General features: G+C 31.9%; 1 protein-coding gene across 9 annotated transcripts in view; it reads left to right on the top strand.

Annotated features, from left to right (window-relative positions):
• The window catches only part of mapk10 (mitogen-activated protein kinase 10), an 82384-nt gene that overhangs the window by 17373 nt on the left and 47133 nt on the right, over nt 1–17878 (top strand). For 7 of the 9 annotated variants that reach the window (XM_051093477.1, XM_051093474.1, XM_051093475.1 and 4 more), the window contains exon 3: nt 16976–17047. In XM_051093477.1, the coding sequence (XP_050949434.1) occupies nt 16976–17047 (72 nt within the window). Of the gene's footprint in view, nt 1–16975; nt 17077–17878 lie in introns of all 9 variants that reach the window. The other 2 variants (XM_051093479.1, XM_051093478.1) reach the window with 2 other exon arrangements.

Below are 17878 nucleotides of genomic sequence, written 5' to 3'. Positions count from 1 at the left end.
TTTTGAACTTTCTAAATGCATAAAGTAAAAATATGAATATTTCTTAAGCACAAATGAGCATATTGGAATGATTTCTTAAGGATCATGTGACACCGTAGACTGGAGTAATGATGCTGAAAATTCAGCTTTGCATCACAGGAATAAATTACATTTTAAAGTATGTTCAAATAGAAAATATGCAATAATTATACAGTTACACTCATTATACACAAAGGCTTTAAAAACAATTCAGTATGAGAGAAAGAAAATGGGGTAGCAGGAATATTCAGTTGAATAGTGAACAGACTGTGAGTGAGGGGAGATGTTAATTATTCATATCATTAAGCCATCCAGGACACCACAGAGTTAACGGTGAACTAGAGTGGGATTAATCTGACATCTCTCTCACACACACACATTCTCACCCGCAAGTACTGATAAAAAAACCCCCAAACTGAGAGAGCAAGGCAATTTAAGACCAGGAAGACAAAATGGAAAGAGAGAGAGTCACATTCTGGCGTCTCGCAAGGCTTTGCGCTGATTTACTGCTCTAGTCAATTATGTGCCTGGACTCCAGCAATGCATTTGTGCAGCCAACTGCAAAATATTCAAGTGCTCTGTAATTAGTGAGTGATGTCTGTCATTGATTTAACAGTAAACAAAGCACATTATGGTCCTTCCCAGCGAGAGTTCAGACTGAAGGTTTTGAGGGATGTGAAGCGTCTTGCAATTTTCAGTGTCTTCTATGATCAGGATTCTGTGACAGTCTTTAGGGTTTATTGCTCTTTCAAAAACTCAGGAGACTTGGATTTCTGGGTTAAGTTCCTTTAAGGTATCAATTCTGCCTTCATTATGAGCAACAAAAATAGACACAAATAAGACAACTGACTTAAAGGAGAAGTCCACTTCCAGAACAATTCACATATAATGTACGCACCCCCTTGTCATCCAAGATGTTTATGTCTTTCTTTCTACAGTCATAAAGAAATTATGTTTTTTGAGGAAAACATTTCAGGATTTTTCTACATATAATGGACTGATATGGTGCCCCGAGTTTGAACTTCCGAAATGCAGTTTAAATGTGCTCTCCCTGAACTCTGCGTATCTCTGTTTGTCGAAAAACTCTGATCGTATTTTCTCCCTCAACTTCAAAATCATCCTATATCGCTGTTTTACCTTTTTTGTTAAAGGGGTCATCGGATGCCCATTTTCCAAGTTGATATGATTCTTTATGGTCTTAATGAAAAGTCTATAATATACTTTGGTTAAAAATTCTCAATGGTAGTGTAAAACAACACCCTTTTTACCTTGCCAAAATCAGCTCTGCAAAAATCATCTCATTCTGGTTGAGGCTGCTTTAAATGCAAATGAGCTCTGCTCGCCCCGCCCCTCTCTACTCTCTGTGGAGTGACGAGCCTGTTTACTTTAGCCACATTTAGCCGCGTTTAGCCGCTAAACTTGCTAACTAGCACATTATTAGGAAAGGCGATCGCAAAGATTCATAAAAAAACCCTTATACTCACTTCTGCTGTAGGTGAAGCTGAATCACGAATGATTCACGCGAACACAGACGGATATATGTAGATCGGGAGGTGCATTCCCCTACAAACAAACGTAATCCACTGCATCTTCAGAGGCTCAGATGTCGGGAGTAAATGACGACCACTATGATCATTATTACATCCAGCAACACAACACCTCAATCGCTCAATCTAACTTACATCCCTGCTCCGGGATCAAAACATGGAAGTTGGACTGTTACAACTGATCTGAGGTAAGACGTTCATGTCAATCAACTATCATGGGAGCGGCCTCTGTGGGTGTGACACAACAACAACAGGCATCTGAGAACGGCTCAATTTAAAAAAGGGGATATTATTTTTACAGATTAATTAAAAACCACTGCATGGATTTTTATCATTATAGGGTAGATTTGTACATACACTGCCAACACACATTAATGTTCAAACAGCATGTAAAAGTGAACTTAGCATCCGATGACCCCTTTAAGGGTGTTTGATCTTCTTTGCATGTTCACTTTGCAAAGACTGGGTCGGAACATCTGCAGCAATGTAGGATGATTTTGAAATGATTTTTGAATTAGTTTTTCAACATACCCTAACTGTCTTGAGTCAAAAGACAAGATAAGTGTTTGAGATTAAAAAGTATTTCAACTGTATTTTTTTTTTCATAAAAATAACCGATCATTATGCTAGATAAGACCCTTCTTTCTCAGCTGGGATCGTTTACAACCGCATTTGTGATCGTTTGAAGCCGCATTTAAACTGCATTTTGGAAGTTCGAACTCGGGGCACCATATCAGTCCATTATATGGAGAAAAATCCTGAAATGTTTTCCTCAAAAAACACAATTTCTTTACGACTGAAGAAAGAAAGACATGAACATCTTGGATGACAAGGGGGTGAGTACATTATATGTGAATCTTTGTTTTGTAAGTGGACTTCTTTAAAGTAATGTATAGAACTACAACAAATAATTTGGTCTCAGTTTGTGGGTTTTGTATCTTGGCAAATCTAAGCACAGTTTGAGACATTGTTGAGATGTCTTGTGAAACTTGCTGTGAGAATGATAGGTATGAGATATTTCAAAAAGTATCCATTTGCTGTTTATTTAATTGTGTTGCTGTCAAAGAGAAACAGTTGATATATTAAAGAGTTTTTAGTCATTTTCCTTCCTATTGGCAGCAAGCAATGTCTGTTTTTAACTTTGTCAGCATGTTTGGGGAGAAAATGAATGTAGGAATAACATACGCTTACGTGTATGTGTGTTTGTGTAGAGTGTGTAAAAACTGAAATTTGACTGCAGAACTGCTGAATAACCAAGAAGGTGGTTGAAAATAAGCCCCATTAAGTCAGAAAAGCTGAGGTGTTAAATGAAACTGTCAGCACTCAACAGTCGACAGGTCCGACTCGCTCCCAGCTCGACTTTTACCTCTGAACAAGCACGAATGAGAGTCAAATAAAAATCAAATTACTTTTTTTCAATGCTCAATGTTGGTTATCCTTTACAGATAATGTGAAATAAAAAATGACGCTCAATGCACAATTTATCAGTGCAGAAAAAAGGTTTTATACTGTCTCATCAAAATGTAATGCATTCCTCTGCCTCTGAAATTCATTTTCTTTTTTACTAACGAAACCGAGGCACTACAGGCAGGGAAAAAATAATCATAGTCCTGTCTTACATTATTTTCCGCTAATATTTTGTTTCACCTAAATTTGCCACACTTACAAGTCTTTATCCAACCGAATGTGGTTTAAATCATGAAGTTTATTTACCCCCTCTGGGCCTCGGGACTGTTTTGGAGAACTAGAGTTGGAGAGTTTTTACTCCATCTGTCTGTGATTTCAGTCACTTTTGTTCTGAAATGCTCATCTGATCCTCAGGCTTTGGTCTCTTCTAGAGAATGTTACTTGGAAAGTCATTTTTGAACTGCTGCTTGTGAAGAAAGTTGACTGAGGTTTCGTCTGCAGTGATTTTCTTCCTTACTTTTATGGTTTCAGGCTCTTTTCTGGCCTTTCCACCTTTGTTTGGTACCATTTCTGCTACCTAGGTGATTCATTCAGCTTAAGCAAGTAACTAAATTGTATTCAAGCTACATTTCTACAGGTTCTAAAACAAATTAAGTGGTGCTTACTGTACAAAACATGCCTCCACGTTGCTAGGTTGTTGTGGGTGGCTGCCCACAGTTTAAAATTGTCATATTTTATTTTATTTCAGTTAACAATTGCTAGGTTTTTGTGGGTGGCTGCCCATAGTCCAAAATTATATATATTTTTTGTTATTTTATTGTGTTTACTTATTTATTTATTTTATTAATTGCTAGTTGCTAGTTGTGGGTGGCTGCCCACAGTTCAAAATTCTCAAAGTTTAATTTAATTTAATATTATTTTATTTTATTTTATTTTATTTCAATTACCAATTGCTAGGTTGTTGTGAGTGGCTGCCCATAGTCCAAAATTATATATATTTTTATTTTATTTTATTTTATTGTGTTTACTTTATTTTATTAATTGCTAGTTGCTAGTTGTGGGTGGCTGCCCACAGGTCAAAATTCTCAAATTTTAATTTAATTTAATTAAATTTAACTTTTATTTTATTTTATTTTATTTTATTTTATTTTATTTTATTTTATTTTATTTTATTTTATGATTGCTAGGTTGTTATAGGTGTAGCTTAAAAATTTCAAATTGTGTTATTTTATTTTTATTTTTTGTATTTATTTTTGTATTTATTAAAAAAAAAATACATTTAAAATTTTTAATTTAATTTAATAAGTTGTTGTAGGTGGCTGCCCATAGTTCCAAAATTAAAAAAAATTTTTTTGTTATTTTACTTTATTGTATTTTTTTTTATTTTAAATCTTGAATTTAATTTAATTTTATTTTATTTTTATTAAAAATTGCTAGATTGTGGGTGTCTGCGTATAGTTCAATTTTTTCCAAAATTAAATTAAATTAAATTTTACTTTGTCTATTTTATTTTATTTTTTATTTTATTTTATTTTATTTTATTTTATTTTATTTTATTTTATTTTATTTTATTTTATTTTATTATTTTATTTTATTTTATTTTATTTTATTTCAATTAACGATTGCTAGGTTGTAGTGGGTGGCTGCCCACAGTTTAAATTTTTCTTACTTTTTCTACTTTATTTTGTTTTATTTTACTTTTATTTTGTTGTCTTTTGTATTTATTTTATTTTATTTTATTTCAAATAACAATTGCTAGGTTGTTGTGGGTGGCTGCCCACAGTTTAAATTTTTCTTTCTTTCCTACTTTATTTTATTTAATTTTACTTTTGTTTTGTTTTATTTTGTTGTCTTTTGTATTTATTTTATTTTATTTTATTTTATTTTATTTTATTTTATTTTATTTCAAATAACGATTGCTAGGTTGTTGTGGGTAGCTGCCCACAGATCAAAGATTTAGAATTTTATTTTATTTAACAAAAAAAAAAAAAAAAAAGTGTTTTTTTTATTTTATAGTTTTAGTAACAATGGACTGTTAGACTGGGCTTTTATATGCTATTATTGTATTTAATTTTATATTTTCAGTTATAGTCTTTTTGTTATATGCTTTTGTCATTTTTATTAGCTTTTTTAGTTAGTTGCCAAGGCAAGATTACTGATTTCTTTTATGCTTTTTAAGTTCAAGTTTTTCATCAGATATTTATGTTTTAGTTAATTTCTGCTTTATTTCAATTACCAAAAAATGCTAGGGCGTTCTGGGTGGTTGCTAGGTGGATACGTTCCAGCCCACCCTCAAGTCTCTCTACGGATATATTTTGTGTCCATCCTTCACTGTATTTCTATAGGATTTTATCGTCTTTTATCATCCACCGGGTGAAAATCATCGGCTTAGAAGAGAAATAGCACACCTTAACAAGCCTATATCCATATAACACCATGCTAAGGGCTTTTATTAAAGCCACAAACACAAACAGATGGTAATACATTAGATTCCTATCAGACAGGACTTCATTGTGTGTGTGACAACATGGCCGCCCTGTATCATTATGTGCAGGATCTGGAACATAAACAGCACAGGCAGCAGCGAGGACATCTGTCTTCTTTTTCCAGCTGATGTTGTTATACGGTATCTGCCGCCCACACACACGCGATACCTGCCAGGGCTGTCAGTGAAGACGGGCCCCGGCCCCGCCGACAAGGCCCAGATCGTCTGCCGGTGAAAAGAAACGTGTTCATGACCTGAGTAAATCAGCTGCACTGTTATCGACAGCCTCTTGAAATCACATAGAAACTAGAAAGCGTCCTGCTGTTCGTTGGTTTTCATGTTGCAGGCCTGCAAACTGTGTATTCACATTTGTGCACGTCCTCATTGTCATGTCAAGGGTTCAAATTGGATTTCGAGGCACTGTGAGTCTGTAATTTGATTGTGAGTATTTTTTATGCACCCGTGGGGATTTTATGCATCACTCTGGCTTTGGTTGTCATGGCAATTTCTTGAGATAATAAGTCTGGAGATTTTCCTTTGGTGTTGAGGTGAGCAGAGCACTGATTTGATAGTCAGCAGGGACCTCTTGACCCCTGTGTGTCTGAGATCATTTCCTGTTGGTGTGTGTGTGTTTGTGTGTGTTTGAAGCTGGATGTATTAATAGAAGCAGGTCAGATACAGGTCAGGCCAGTAGTTAAACCTGACAACATGTTATTTTCCCTGAACCCTACCAAAATAAAATGAAAATAAAAAACAAAATGAATAATAAAATAAAATATTTTTTTGTTTGTTTATGTTTTTATGTAAATGTTTATTTAAATATTACATTTTCATTATAAGAAAAATAGCTAGGTTTCTAATTATACAATTTTATGCAGTGTTGTTATTGTTAACTGAGAACTAAGATTAAAAGTATTAAAAAAAAAAAAAAAAAAAAAAAAAAAAATCACAATTTGAAATAAACCAAAAATATTATATATTAATATTACATGAAAAACTTAAAATGAAAAATTACAACCTTAAAATCAAATAAATAATAACAATAAATACATTTAATTTAATTAATAAAACTGAAATCAAAATAAATAAATTTAATTTAATTAATAAATCACTAAAACTGAAATAAAAATAAATAAATGAAAAAGAAATATACTGAAATATTGTTAAAACTTAACTGCAAAAAACTTGAAAAAAGCTATTAAATAAAAATTAATAAATTAAATTTATTACTAAAATGACTAAAACTAAAACTGAAAGAAAAGAAATTGAAAAGAAATACAAATATTGTTTAAAAAAACTAAAAAAGCACAAAATTACTTAAATTTTTTAAATTACAAAATTACTTAAAATGAAAAAAAAAAAATATATATGTAGTGTGGTTATTGTTAACTAAGATTCAAACTATTAAAAAATAATTTTCATAAATTCAAATCAAATCAAATCAAAACCTTTAAAACTAATAAATAAATAAATAAAAACAGATTAAATTTAATTACTAAAATTATTAAAACTAAAGCTGAAATAAAAATTCATTTAATTTTAATTAATTTAAAATAAATATAAATATTGTTAAAAAACAAAAATGAATAAAAACGACAAAAGCACAAAATGACTTCAACTAAAATGAGAACTCTCTCTCTCTTATATATATTTCTATATATCTATTATATAAATATATTAAAAACTTAAACTGAAAAAAATGATATAAAACCTTAAAAACAAATAAATAAATAAAATTAATAGATTAAATTTAATTACTAAACTTATTAAAACAAAAATACTGAAAAAACTGAAACAAAAATAAAAATAAATGTTAATATTGTTAAAAAAACAATAACTAATGAAAACGACAAAAACACAAAATTAAACTAAAATGAAAACTATATATAAAATGAAAAAAAAAAAAAATATATATATATATATATATATATATATATATATATAATAGGAATGCCAAATGTTAGACCTTTAATGCATAAAAACAGAGTTGCAGCAAATGTTGCACAGAAAAGCATCACTCACGTCTAGTTTCATATACAAATGGATCTTGCACTATTAATTTAAAGATAATCATACATTTTATCTTTAATTCTTATTTTGGAGATTTTGTGTCAGTAATTTTCATTTGAAGTGAACTGAAAAATCTAAACCCTCAAATAAATATAATGAAAACAGGAATCTCTATAATTAAAGGTCGTCCATAACTATCCCTGGTTTTCTCCCTGCCAAAAAAAAAAAAAAAAAAAAAAAATCTATTTTTCTCCATCTGCTGTCGTGTTTCATCCCTCTACTCCTCCCTGTAAAAGCAATGCTTCCTCTTTTCGGCCTATCTCCTAATTTCACAGGAATTATAGCCTGAATTTAGCTTTTTCCAGACGACATTTTCCTACCAAACCTCTGATGATTGACAGATAGAATGATTGAATAATATTAAAGTCCCAGACACAAGCCAGACGTCATATATCTGGCATTAAAGGGTAGAAGTTGAGTGTGTGTTTCTTTGCCCTCATAATTATCATATCCGGCTTCAATTTCATGCATTATTTTACGACCTGTCTTTCTCACCTCTCTTTGCATATTGATGAAGGTTATGCACATATCTTAACAGAATCTGCTGCTCCTCATTAATACACTGGGGAACACTAGTGATTTGAAGATGGCTGCAACTAATCTGTTGACAGGTTTGATGATAATTATAGCATATTTCAGGATCTCAGGGTTTCACGGCGCGGTCACACTTTTCAAGGCTCGGTTGCCAGGGAGTTTCTCATTATTTTAGTAGCTTGTTATTTATATACTATTACAGTATTAGCGCTCACAAAAATGAAAATTCAACACAATTTACTCACCCTCAGACCATCTAAGATGTAGATGAGTTTGTTCTTCATTAAAACAGATTTGGAGAAATTTAGCATTATCACTTGCTCATCAATGGATCCTCTGTAGTGAATGGGTGCCGTCAGAATGAGAGTCCAAACAGCTGATAAAAACAGAACAATGATTTACAAGTAATCCACAACACTCCGGTCCATCATTTAACATCTTCTAAAGTAAAAACCTGTGTGTTTGAATGAAACTAAATGTATGCACTTTAAGGGTTACTCCACTCCAAAATGAAAATTTTGCCATTAATCACTTACCCCCATGTCGTTCCAAAACCGTAAAAGCTTCATTCGTCTTCAGGACACAATTTAAAGATATTTTGGATATCTAGTCGTTATTTTTATTTTCTTAGCGTACAAAAAGTAGTCTCGTCGCTTCAGAAAATTCAGATTGAACCACTGATGACAGATGGACTATGTTGACGACGTCTTTCATACATTTTTTGGGTCTTGACAGTGGTATTTACCTGCCAATCAACGGGACAGTCAAAATCTTCCCAGTTTTCATCCAAAATATCTCAAATTGTGTTCCGAAGACGAACGAAGCTTTTACTGGTTTGGAACAACATGGTGGTAAGTGATTAATAAAGAACTAAAATTTTCATTTTGGGGTGGAGTAACCCTTTAAATATTTCAGTGGATTTTCACAGATATCTGGCTTTAGACAGAGCGCAGAGCTCTGACAGATCATCAGTGTTAATTGACCTGAAAGCTTCAGACACAATGGACTAATTAATCAGTGTTCTCCGTTCATGAAACTGAGTTGAAGAGAGACAAAGAGGAGGAAAGAGAGATGGAGGATGATGTACACTTTCCATCTGTCGGGTCTCAGGGGTGATGATTCACTGTCGCTCTAAAATCACCTGTCTGCTCGTCTCAATATGGCTGCCGTGCTCTGAATGTTTCACACGCTGTCCAAACACTTTACAAAATTAGCCTCTGGTGCGCACCACCTGTGTGAACGACAGATTTGGGCATAATAGCTGCACACAAACACCCACTTATGCTGGTGGTATGACGTATATTTTGTTCAATGGTAGAAATGTGCCAGATGCTAGAGACTCTGTCAAATTATGTAATCATTTTTTGAGTCTGGTTTTTTTTTTTAACTTTAAGTACTAAAGCTGTTTGTGTAATGATGGCAGATTTATTTACTTTTGGGTTTGTGTTCATTAACTAAAACATAAAAAAATTATTAATTTTAAAAAATTCAATGAGATGTTTCCTTTACTTATTTGGAATTTTAAGAAAAATACAAATTTAATGGTTATTATATTTTTAAGCAATTTAATTAATCATTTTAAAGTTTAATTTTCATTTTTTCAAAAATAAATGTACAGTAGCAATTCGAAAGTTGAGGTCAGTGACTTTTTTAAATGGTTTTAGTATTTTATGTTCAGTAAAGCTGCATTTATTTGATCAAAAATGCAGTAATATTGTGAAATATTATTATGATTTTAAATAACTGTTTTCTTTTTGAATATATTTTAAAATGTAATTTATTCCTGTGATCAAAGCTGAATTTTAGTGTCTTTAGTGTCTGCGGATCCTTCAGAAATCATTCTAATATGCTGATTTGGTGCTAAAAAACATATTTAATGTTTTTTTTTTTTTTTTTTTTTTTTTTTTTATGAAAGCCATAATACATTTTTCAGGATTCTTTGATGAATTGAAAGTTGAAAAGAACAGCATTTATTTAAATACTGTATAAATCCTTTGTCATGTTGTAAAATACTGTCACTTGGTCAGTTTGATATGCTAATAAACACGGTAAAAAATCTAATAAAATGTATATATAGCTTAATTTTTAATTATTTTTATAGTTTTATAGTTTTAATTTATAATTTGAATTTATGTTTTTGTATTTCTAGGAAAACATGGTAAAAAGATATAAATATTTTTTGTTTTTCTATTATATAAAACACAGTATAAATTATTTTTTTATTATTTTAATTTATGATTTTTGCATTTCTATGATATAAAAATTGTACTATATATACTATGATAGTTTTATTTTTAATTATTTTCATATTTTATCGTTTTTATTTGTATTGAAGTTTTTTGTATTTCTATGATATAAAAACATGGTAAAAATATATACATTTTGTTTTTCTATTATATAAAACATTAAAAAATAGATTAAAAAATATTTTTATAATTTGCATTTTAATTTTTTGAAGTTAATAATTGTTTTTATATTTTTTTATCAGTTTTTTAATGTTGATATATATATATTTTTTTAAATAAAATAACTTTGTATTATTTTATTTCAAGTAAAGACCATGTATTTTAAAGTTTTAGTTTTAGAAAGCTATAATAACCCTGCAAACCCTGCAGCTCTACTACCCACCTTCACGTCGCTCTGTTGACAGTCTTGAAGATCGACTTTATTAAACACCTTGTGCACTCTATCCAACACAATAGGACTGTCGATACACAAGAGAGCTTTTCCCACACTCCAGCATTATTAAACACCCCCATTCACTATTATCCAGAGTCTGGATGCTTGATCCATAATAGGAAGATTTTTTGTGCATCCATCTAGCTGTGTTTCTAATCTCCAGGCATGAGTTTTATTACCATAGCAGTGCCCTTTTTGGCCCCTTGGGAAGGCAGAGTTCCTGCTCTCTGCTTGCGTCCTGTTGTCTGTTAATGTCATATTTGCACTCAGTAATTCATCACTCTCTTATCAAGGTTCCTCATCGGTTCTCAGCCTCATTGATCAGGCCAAACGCCCCTGACCTTGCCGTATCCTCCCCTTCATAGATAATATTTCGGTGCAGCTCAACTATTTATGTGCTGTCAAATATTTATTGAATAGCAGCGCCAGAGAGCGCGTATGTTTATCCCAGTTAATCTAAGCAATCGATAATGTCTAATTTAAGATCATGTGAAATACTACATGTTGCTATGGAGACTTTAAAACTAGTAGTCTTGATCTGAACCACACCAGTGATGGTGAGTGTTGAGAATAATGTGATTTGGATGCGTTGTATTATTAAAGCAATAGTTCACCCAAAAATTAAAATTCTGTCATTAATTACTCACCGTCATGTCGTTCCAACGCCGTTAGACTTTTTTTCATCTTCGGAACACAAATTAAGATATTTTTGATGAAATCCGAGAGCTTTCTGACCCTGCATAGACAGCAATGCAACTGAAATGTTCCCAGGCTCAGAAACGTAGCAAGGACAACGTAAAATTTTATTGAAAATATCTTAAGTTGTGTTCTGAAGATAAACGAAGGTCTTACGGGTTATCAGCAACACAAGGGTGAGTAAATAATGAGTGATTAAATTATTTTTGGGTGAAATATCACTTTAAGTCCATTTTCTCTTATAAAACACCATCCATTCCTTAGCTGCATTTGCTAAGGTTAGCATCACTGTTATTACTAAAAAAGGAGATACTTGAGTCATATCTAGAAAACAGAATATGTGGGAGCTTTTTTGACATGAGCAAGTAATCAACGCCTTTGAGCAGCAACCGTAGCAACTGCGAAAGAACATGCTAGAAATCCTAGCTGCATGTTAGCATGTTTACCATGTGCTAGCGCCACTCATGTTTTCTTCAGGAAAAAAAAAAAAAAGGCGTTTTTGTTAATAATTTGATCATTAAAAATCAGCTTTTGATCCTTTGGTGTTAGTGTTGATGTGGTGTGAGTTTATGTTGGCATTCATAGCTGGTGCTGCTGTAAACACAACCTTTCAACCAAAGGTGTTGAGCAGCAAAAACTGGCCTTTTTCTGTCTCTGATCTTATGTCTATGTCTTTTTGCTGACATACCCTATTGAAAAAAAACAGCATATGCTGGTTAGGTAGGTTTTGAAGCATAGATGCTGGTTTGAGCTAGTCCTTACTTGGTCCTTAGTAGGGATGGGCGATATCTTATCATTTGTGATATACTGGTAAAAATTTTCTCCATGTTAAGAATTAGTTGTTGACATATTTCTGTGTGCAAAACTAGTATATCGCTAAATGAGGAGCTCCAATCTGGAACTGAGCCTTGAATAACGTTAACTGTATGCAGTTTTGCGTGTGTTTGAGCCTGTTTGCAAACCTGTTGTCCAACAAAGGTCTCATTTATTGACATGCTTTTTCTCCAAATTAACTTCATAACCTTGTGCGATCAGACGTGGCTTTATATCACAGAATGAGGCAGAAATCCTACTATTTCTATGTCGATTAGCATTGCATTATAAGTATACTTTATTCTTATAAAAATACCCGAGATTGCTTGAAGAACACAAACCATATATTGTATCAATCGTACGTTTATCATCTTCAAGTTTCCTCAGTTAAAATTCCTCCATCTGCGTTTTATTCAGCTGCAGCGATAACTGGATCGGAGATTCCTGAAGCATGGTCAGTACTATTACTTCTACTATAAAGCATATGTGGAATTTCTGCGCAAGGGCGCCCTCCGGCTTCCAGAAAAACCTATATTGCCAGGTGTGTTTCACACACAAGGAATTCGTCGAATTTAGGATCTTCCAGTACAGAAAGTACAAACAATTTAATTCACATTCTAGTGAATTAAACAGTGTGCTCAGTAATGCTCACAACACCCTATTTTGGGTAAAAATAGGAAAGATAATACTTTTCTCTAAAGAAACTGGATTTCATTAATATTGTCATCACAATAAATACCAGAAATTATTGTGATAAAGTTTTAAGCCCATATCGCACATCCCTAGTCCTTAGCTGGTTTATCCTGGTTCTTAGCTGGTTTAAGATGGTCTTTAGCTGGTTTATGCTGGTCCTTAGCTGGTCATGTGCTGGTCTTGAGCAGGAGTGCCCAGCTTAGGACCATCTTAAACCAGCAAAGGACCAGCATAAACCAGCTAAGAACCAACAAAAACCAGCTCAAACCAGCATACATGCTTCAAAACCTACCTAACCAACTTATGCTGTTTCTTTCAAAAGGCTACTAGTATGTAACATTAAGTTGATTTCTAAGGGATAAAATAAGTCCTGTGTTTTACTTGCTGAAGGTAATGATCAAAAAGTAGTTTGACCAATAACATGCAGGCATTGTATATAATCGACCAATCGTGGCACATTAGAAGGTTGGATCTACAAAAAAACGGTCAAAGTGATGCAAATACGCTTACACTGTAAAAAATAAAAAACACAATTTGTTGATTCATCTTAAAATAATTTGTTACCCTGCTACCTTAAAATTTTAAGTTCAGTCAACTAAAATAAGTTTAGTCAACTTGAAATGTTAAGTTGTACTAAGTAACAACTTAGATATTTGTGTTTGCTAAACTTAACAGATGGGTAAGTAACCCAGCTGCCTTAAAATTTTAAGTTGAATCAATTCAAATATCTAAGTTGTCACTTATTATAATTTAACATTTCAAGCTGAATAAACTTATTTGAGTTGACTGAACTTAAAATTTTAAGGCAGCCAGGTAACAAATTATTTTAAGTTGACTCAACAAATTGTTTTTTACAGTGTACATATAAGGTGTGTTCGACTTGAAGCGGCACTAATGATGTCTCTCACTGAAATATGTTGTAGAAAACCCATGAAAGATTACAATATTTCACAAATCCTCATTTTATACATATTTTTACATAATTTTTAATGAAGTCAAATGGTTGCACTTGGTGAGCTACTGTGGCTACCTGTTGCTATTTTTACCTCAACGCAACTCTGAAAATAAAATTCTGATGCGATGCCACATTGTACAGGTTTTAATTGTCCACTGTGCTTCACTAAAGATACATGCATACGTCTTCTTTGATTTAACAGTATACGTAAACCACTGATCTATATATTTGGAGTATCATGCACAAAATGACCGACCATATTATCTGTTTATGAACACTGGCAGATAGGTGGAGCATTTGAGAGTGTTATTTTTTCAATTCTGTTTGGTGCTGATTATGATAAAGGAAATCGCTTACAGCAACTCCTCAGTATATCAAAGATTTGTATTTCATTAGCATACTGTGTGTGATAAAAATGTGTGCTGTCAGATTGTTGAAATCTGTTCAAGGACTTTCTCACTGATGTCTGTTTGTCTCCTGAGCTAAGTTCTGTTTTTGCTAAATCAATTTTGAGAGTTTATTTGTTTTCTATTCAAGTTGCCATGGTAACAGACTGGCGGAATGTTTGAATCAGTCGCTTCGATTTGGAGGAAGAGATACAAAACAAACAAGGACGCAACATTAATTTATTCACTAGTGCTGCATTAATATATAACGTTTTCACTTTAAGTAGGCATTGAAATATGAAAAAGCACATTGCTTTGATTAAATATGGCAAAAACTGGAATTTTCAAATTGCGACAAAGCTGAATCTTTAAAAAAATGTTTCCTTGAGATATCAGTTGTGGTAAAGCAGCAAAATAATCACTCTTTTAATGCTAGTTGCTTGTTTTTATAAGAACTGTATTGATCAGACGTTTACACTGTTATTAGAACACAAGTGACTTCAGACTACAAATAATGAGCGAAAATAGTAATTAAGGTTTAAAGCCCGCAAATTAATGGACCGGGAGCTATTTAAGATAGATTTTTAAGCATCATCTCGCTCTCGCTTTTCTCTCTGGATCATTCTTTCCATCATATTGACTCTTTTGATCAATAATATGAAGGTTATCATAAAGCTGCACCGTATCCCATGATGCTCTTTGTCTTTGAGCAAACTGCAGGAGCAGGTCTGTGTCTTTCAGCAGTCGCTGTGAAAAGGAAATGAAAGCGGTGCTGTTAATGTCAGTCATTTGACAAACGCATGTGGGCTGTAGGCAGTACTCATGCTATTTACACACACAGCTGTAAGCTGCCACTCAAAACCAGCATGTTTTCACTCACACATCCAACCATTATCAAAATCTGTGTTAAAGACACAACCATAGATGATACTACATTATGTATATATATATATATATATATATATCATATATCATCTATGGTTGTGTATATATATATATATATATATATACTTATATATGTGGCCAGACGTTTTTTATTATTAAAGAAGTATCTTGTGCTCACCCAGGCTGCATTTAATTGATTAAAATACAATAAAAATAGTAATATTATTACATATTATTATTCCAATTTAAAATATCTGTTTTCTATTTTAATATATTGTAAAATATTATTTATTCATTTGATGGCAAGTATGTTTTTTTTCTGCTGAATTTTCACTACTCTTTTGATTTGCTGCGTAAGAAACATTTCTTTTTAATATTATTGTTGAAAACAGTAATAATGCTGCTTAATTTTTTTAGTAAAACTGTGAGACTTTTTTAGGATTTTTTGATAATTATAAAGTTTAATTCATAATAGATTTATTTAATTTCATTTTATTTCATCTCATATTTTATTTTATTTGAGATTTTTAAAATGTTTTTTAGCTCTTTTTAGAGCCTGATTTTGTTGCTAATATCTAAATATTACGGCTTAAAAATTATACTGCTCCATGAATGTATATTTTCAGGGGTTTTTGTTGTTTTTGTTTTTTTGTACACTGACACCAATATGTTTTTTAAAAACACTTCTTTTTTTTTAATGCTGATTTTTTTTTTTTTTTAATAACACTGACATCAAGAAAAATCTGTATAATTAACCTATAATATATATTTTTAAATCTTTTTAATAACTGTTTTTTAAGACTGATTTTTGTCAGTAATATTTAAATAATACTACTTAATAATTTATATCTCTTCATAGATTTATATTTTTTTTTTTTATACTGACACCAAAAACAAATTGTAATTTTGACCTATAATATATATTGCGGCCTGAAAGAGTTGTTTTAATGTTTAAAAAAGGCTTTTTTTCTCTATAATATCAAAACATCTAATAATATTATATAATATATATATATATATATATATATATATCTCATTTTTTTTTACATTGACACCAAGAAAAATCTGTAATATTAACTATAATATACTTTAAGATTTTTTATTTAAAAAAAAAATGCTTTTTAAGCCTGTTTTTTCTCTGTAATATCTACATTTTACTACTTATAAATTTATGAAGCGACATAAATTTATATTTTCATTTTTTATTTTCAGTCATATTAACCTATAACTAAATTTCAAAATCTCATTCTGTTAAAATGACCCACATATTGTGCATCCGTATGGATTGATCCCTTTGTATCTGCTGGCTGATATGAAGTCTGGAAAACACTAATGAATATTTAACGCCTATCCACAGGGCTTCGGTATCTTTAAAAGGCAGGGTGCACCGTGCTTACCAAAAGCTCCTCCTGGTCTCTTGGGAAACAAATAAATAAATAACAGGAAACAGAGCAGAGCATGCAGAAGAAATAATCAAGGAGAATTAGCATACTGTCTTTGACTCCTGGATGACACTGACTATTCTTGGAAAGCCTGTTCTCCTCAGACACATACGCAGCTAATGCATATAGATCCTCAGTGTGCCGTGAGCCGTTACGTTCACAGGGCAGGGGCTTTGAGACAGAATAAAGATGGTAGATGTGAGATGAGAAAAAAAGTGGTGTTTATCATCTCAGCTCTCTCTCTTTTAATACATATCATTATTTGCCAAAAAACATTTTGAGAAATCAAGTCATTAGGAGATGAGCTTTACAGAACAAAAACATCATTCAGATTTTAATCATAACTCTTAATTCTTGTGTTTCAGGTATTTATGAACAGACGTTTCTTATATAACTGCAGTGCTCCAGTCCTGGATGTGAAGATTGCCTTTTGTCAGGTGTGTGTTCCATACAGGTAAATTAAAAGGTAGAGTATTCATTCACTTCCATTCTGTCTGTCATGCTTATGGATGTGTCATTGTCTAAAACAAATACTGGTGACAGCCTGTCTGGGCCCTTAAGGAAGATGTACAGCTTACAGGATCAATTCCTTGCAGCATTGCAAACCATTCAGAGTCAGGTTTCCCAAAATGCATTAAGAACATCTTAAGATCACTTTAAATATGCATGCAAGTGTTTTCTAAAATCAGTGCATCATTCAAATTAATTGTTGCTGTATACCCATATGACTTTCTTTTTGATTTTTTTCAGTGTATGACTTTCACTCTGAAATATATCACGTTGTGGAAATAAAATGGGTTGTAAATGCCATTCCATGTTGCTAATTCAGGATAGTTCAGCTGAAAATTTAAATTCTATCATTGTTTGCTCACCTTCATGTTGTTCCAGACTTGTATGACTTTCTTTTTTTTTTTGTGGAACACGAAAGAAGATATTTAGAATAGGTCTAATTTTATTTTTTGTTGTTTTGCATTCCATTAAGTTTCATTGGATAGACAAAAAGAGGTTTGGAATGACATAAGGGTGATTAAATGCTGATTTTGAGTGAACCGTCCCTTTTAAATTCAATTTAGAAATGTACATCTTCCTTAAATTCTGGGCTCTAGATTGACTGACCTGTTCCAGTATGACAACAGAACTTTATTAACCTGATTTGTATTGTAACATTTTTGGATTTTAGAGGATTTTCAAAGTTGTAGTATTTAAAAATGACCAATAAAAATCAGGCTTAATTTCTACATTTTTTCTTACAATTCTGAATTGGAAAA

Source organism: Labeo rohita, chromosome 21 (genome assembly GCF_022985175.1).
Source record: "Labeo rohita strain BAU-BD-2019 chromosome 21, IGBB_LRoh.1.0, whole genome shotgun sequence".
In the NCBI taxonomy this organism is placed as follows: domain Eukaryota; kingdom Metazoa; phylum Chordata; class Actinopteri; order Cypriniformes; family Cyprinidae; genus Labeo; species Labeo rohita.
This window is presented reverse-complemented; position numbering and strand designations above follow the sequence as displayed.